The sequence below is a fragment of the Corticium candelabrum genome, unplaced genomic scaffold (genome assembly GCF_963422355.1).
Source record: "Corticium candelabrum unplaced genomic scaffold, ooCorCand1.1 SCAFFOLD_83, whole genome shotgun sequence".
Lineage (NCBI taxonomy): Eukaryota > Metazoa > Porifera > Homoscleromorpha > Homosclerophorida > Plakinidae > Corticium > Corticium candelabrum.
The window spans coordinates 1-2,500 of NW_026912691.1; the positions used below are offsets into that span (position 1 = coordinate 1).

A 2,500-nucleotide genomic window follows, 5' to 3' on the forward strand; every position below is an offset into this window, starting at 1 on the left:
CGAGGCCCCCGAAAAAATTTTTGGGGGCGTGGTTTTTACGGATAAATTTTGACTCCATTTTTCACATTTATTTCAACAATCCAAACGCTTATCGACATGCTTTATTTTACCGAAAGTCTGCGATTCTTCTTTAGAGCCCACAGTTTCGCAGCATCTTTCACGGGAAAATTTTCCAAAGAAGGACCGTTTACGGCAATTCTTAGCAGTGCGTCCAGGGTTCTTTCGCTCATTCCATTTCGTATATCCGTTTTTATCAAGTTTAGTTGAGAGAAAGTGCGCTCAACACTGGCTGTGTGCATCGGAATAACTCTGCAAATGCATGCTATTGATGAAAGCTTGGGAAACATTCTTTTGGTTGATAAGTCACCGCATAGATCGTCCAGAACTTCTTTGCAAGTGTATGACGCCGATTCTCTCCTATTTATCGCTAAACGCTCCTTGTAGCTTGACCATTCCTCAAGGCTTTCCTCAACAAATTCGTCTACGTCAGAAGGATGAAAATGAGTGAAGAGCTTTTCTATTTCACCGTTGCCGTACTCGGCAAACTCTTCTCCAGAATCAGGCAATGGCAACGCATCCGGATTGAAGACGGTAAAGGACGTCATTACTCCTTGATCTTCAAATCTTTTTTCGATGTTAGAGAGCAGGCTGGAGAGATAAGGTGTTTTGATGTTATTTGTGAAAGTCATTTCATTGTCATTCGGGTCACGTGTAATAACGATCCCCGATGACTTCAGTTTCTCCAAAAATTCCGGCAATTGGCGAAGATGCATACCGTCGACAGTTTTTAGTCGCTTAAGAGCCTCCTTCGTCAACAAAAGCGCTCCTGGAATACTGCTATAATCGCAGTGTTCATGTTGAAATATTTTTGAGAGGCGCGGAACGTGCGGCAAAGCATCGCACATTAAGAGCATGGTCGTTATAAACTTGTGCTTTGTTATCATTGCGTTAATGCCCAAAGCTCTAGCGTCGTGTCTCTCCTGCGCCTCTCGCTGGAGACTGACGCTGACAGATGCAAAGCAGGCTTTAAGACGGCTGACACTTCGCTCGATGCTCAGCCATCTTGTTGCGCAAGGTGCAACCATTTTTCCCTTTTCATGAAGCAGCGCCTGGATTGCTTCCAACCCTGCCGTCCTAACGGCACTATTGTCAAAGAAATCAAAAATTTGACGAAGAATATTGTCAAATGCTTTGACGTATGGCACTGCCTTTGATGCCTGAGTTGATGCAAGATTCAGTCGGTGTGCCGCACAGTGGACTCCAACAGCAGTAGGAACCGTGCGTTTTAGCCTAGCAACTACACCGTTTCTGCAACCAACCATTGTCGATGCACCGTCTGTTCCAATTCCTCTAAGTCTTCTACGGTCTACGCCCGAAACCTCAATAAACTCTTCGATGCGACGTGTAATAGTTTCTGCTCCTGCTCTAATGCAGCTATTCCCGCCTGCAGCAGCGCTCTCAACTTCGGGTTGCAATAAGTCCACTACTTTTAAGAAAGTGCATTTGAGTTCTCCTGTAGCATTATCAATGTAGCGACCGTGAATTGCCAGCTGCTCTTGCGTAGTGCAATCCGTCGTCTCGTCAAACATTAAAGCAAAATGCTCAGAATCTTTCAATTCGTCGAGAGATCTTTTTTCAAGGAGCTCAGATATGACGTAAAGCATCTCTTGTATCGATTTATGACTGGTGTAGATAGCATTTCTAGCTACTCTAATCTTGCTTTTAATTTCTACTCCCAACCACGAAGCCAGATCTAGGATCGGTTCAAAATTGGTAGTGTGAGCCAAACGCCGCTTAGCAATGAAATAGAGACAACCAATTGCTTGCTCGATTCCTTGAGCAGGAACAACAGGATGGATAGCAGACGCAACGTTTGGCTTGGAAGCGAGACGCTCCAACCTCACACACGTGATATGTGACTCGCATTCTTCGTGTCTAATTATACTTTCAAGCCGCAATCGCGTACAGGGCTTCTTTATCCATGATTCGTGCTTGAATGGCCGAGCTCCAGAGCAGTGCTTCTGGCAAATATTACACGTCATACCCCTTGTAGAACGATCGTACTTAAGCCAGCTTCTCCCCGTCAGCCACTCAATTCGAAATCGGGACGATCGCTTCGAATTCGAACTCTTAGAAGTAGGATGACTCGAAGTAGACGCCGCTACTTGAATCGCATTCTCGGCGTCGTCGTCGTCTATAAGCTCGCTGTCCGTGTCGTTATCGTCGTCGATAAGCTCACCGTCTTCGTCGTTATCGTCGTTGATAGGGTCGCCGCAGAACTGCGACGAGCCTTCGTCGTCGTTGGATTCTTGATCAGAGACCAAACGAACTTGGGAGATTTGAGGCTGTTTTTCGTCTTCACTTTCAGAAGAATCCGATTCCTCGATTCGAGATCGCTTTCGAAAGTATCGCAGGAGAGACATGAGTGAAAGAAGAAGCTCCGCAAAAATCACGTGAACAAGCAGGAGAGAATCACGTGATGTGGCAAAAGATTCCCGTA

General features: G+C 45.7%; 2 protein-coding genes across 2 annotated transcripts in view; one reads left to right on the forward strand and one right to left on the reverse strand.

Annotated features, from left to right (window-relative positions):
* Positions 1-110: 110 nt before the first annotated feature.
* LOC134197931 (zinc finger protein 862-like) lies at positions 111-2,423 on the reverse strand (the record flags this gene model as incomplete). Its single annotated transcript, XM_062667284.1, has 1 exon — positions 111-2,423. A coding segment is annotated over exon 1 (2,313 nt), but the record flags the coding sequence as incomplete, so codon positions are not given.
* The window catches only part of LOC134197930 (WD repeat-containing protein 35-like), a gene marked incomplete at its 3' end in the record, with an annotated part of 11,885 nt that continues 11,494 nt past the window's right edge, over positions 2,110-2,500 (forward strand). Inside the window, exon 1 of the mRNA XM_062667283.1 lies at positions 2,110-2,500. This exon is cut by the window's right edge and continues 56 nt beyond it.